At 29.9% G+C, this 1,747-nt stretch overlaps 2 protein-coding genes across 2 annotated transcripts in view; both read right to left on the bottom strand.

Moving 5' to 3' along the window:
* LOC124418981 overlaps window positions 1–647 on the bottom strand; it is a 2,750-nt gene extending 2,103 nt beyond the window's left edge. The window contains exon 1 of the mRNA XM_046947027.1: window positions 639–647. Coding sequence (XP_046802983.1) covers window positions 639–647 — 9 coding nt within the window. The remainder of the gene's footprint in view (window positions 1–638) is intronic.
* Window positions 648–709: 62 nt separating this feature from the next.
* On the bottom strand, window positions 710–1,477 carry LOC124419078. The gene is made up of 2 exons (XM_046947350.1): window positions 1,319–1,477; window positions 710–1,076 (listed from the first exon to the last, which is right to left on the bottom strand). Exons 1-2 carry the CDS (start codon window positions 1,456–1,458, stop codon window positions 893–895), a joined length of 324 nt encoding a protein of 107 aa, XP_046803306.1. The 5' UTR covers window positions 1,459–1,477; the 3' UTR covers window positions 710–892.
* Between the last annotated feature and the right edge of the window lie 270 nt (window positions 1,478–1,747).

Here is a 1,747-nt window from a genome sequence, read left to right as displayed (position 1 = left end):
CTAGACTATAGACTAGACTATAGACTAGACTATAGACTAGACTATAGACTAGACTATAGACTAGACTATAGATTAGACTATAGACAAGACTATAGACTAGACTATAGAATGGACTATAGATTAGACTATAGGCTAGACTATACACTATACTACAGACTAAACTACAGACTAGACTATATAATTGACTATAGAATACACCACAGACTAGACTTTGGAACTGACTAAAGACTGGACTATATACTAGACTATAGACTAGGCTATAGACTAGACTATGGACTAGACTATAGACTAGACTATTGATAGACTATAGACTGGACTATAGACTAGACTATAGACTTGACTATAGACTAGACTATAGACTAAACTATAGACTAGACTATAGACTAGACTATAGACTAGACTATAGACTAGACTATAGACTAGACTATAGACTAGACTATAGACTGAACTATAGACTAGACTAGTTTATAGTTTAGTCTACATTTGAGTCTATATCTATAAAATATTATTAAAAATAGATGAAAAAAGTACTAAAATACCAGGATAAAACCACCAAACCCACACTGTGCAAATGTTTAATAGGACAAAAATAATGAAACAAGAAAAGTTTGAAATAAGTAGAAACACTTATTAAGAACTTTTCTCATTTTGTACGCATATTCTTAATAATTTATTTGAAAATAACGGAAAAGAAAAACCTATATTTAGACGTTTTTAAAACATAAAAATTTAATTTAGGAAATATTTTTTATCCGCACAACAACAATTGAACAAATGGTATATATAACGGCAATACAACAAAGAACAAATAAAGTTTTGTTACAAAACAATTCAAAAACTGCAAAAACAAAAACAAGAAAAACATATTTCATTTTTTCCATTTATTTTGACATCAATCTATTGTTACTGCCGCACATCCGGACACTGGCCATGGTAAATCCGGTAGATTCTTAAGAGACTTGCGTGTTTTTGTGCAAAATGTTTCCACTTTATTTAAAGTACATTTCTCAAATGTTGACACTCCACCAATAACAACAATACAATGATCATTAAGTGTGGCAACATCATGACCATGTCTATAACATGCAATGACAATAACACAAACATCAATAACATTTGTTTATGCAAAGGAGAAAAAAATGTTTTACGACAAAAAAAAGAAACGTTTAATTAATGACTTTTTAATGTATTTATGTTGTATTACTCATGTTTTTGTTTTGTGTAACTAGTTAGTAACCTTTGGTCGGTTGTTTTTAATGATTTTCATTTTCCTGTGTTTAATGGCGTAGGTACAAAAAATACTCTTGAAAATACATACCTGGCTAAATTAAGGTCACCAACATATTCCCATTTATGTTGTTCCCCATTAAACGCATCAATATCCGTCAAGGATGTCAGCTCATTGAGGTGGTCATTATAACCAATACCACCCACCAAATACAATTGCCCGTTTGACATTTTACAAAATTTGCCAAAAAGTCTGTAAAGAAAATAAAACGTAACATAATATTATTTCTTTTTCAGCTTGGCAGACTTTTTATTAAAGTTTTGATAAGAAAACCCAATAAAAATGTTTATTTATAAACATAAAATGTTATAGTATTAGCTTTGATAACATGGAATTTTAAATACAAAAGAAAACAAGTAAGAGTTCTATATTCGGCTGTGCCGAATCTTATATACCCTTCACCATGATGTGTTTAAAACCTTTTGTACCTTTTGAAGAACGAAAAAGTACCAAAAAGTC

The sequence above is a fragment of the Lucilia cuprina genome, chromosome 3, assembly GCF_022045245.1.
Source record: "Lucilia cuprina isolate Lc7/37 chromosome 3, ASM2204524v1, whole genome shotgun sequence".
NCBI lineage: Eukaryota > Metazoa > Arthropoda > Insecta > Diptera > Calliphoridae > Lucilia > Lucilia cuprina.
Note: the sequence above shows the minus strand (reverse complement) of the source record. Positions and strands in the feature narration are given on the sequence as shown.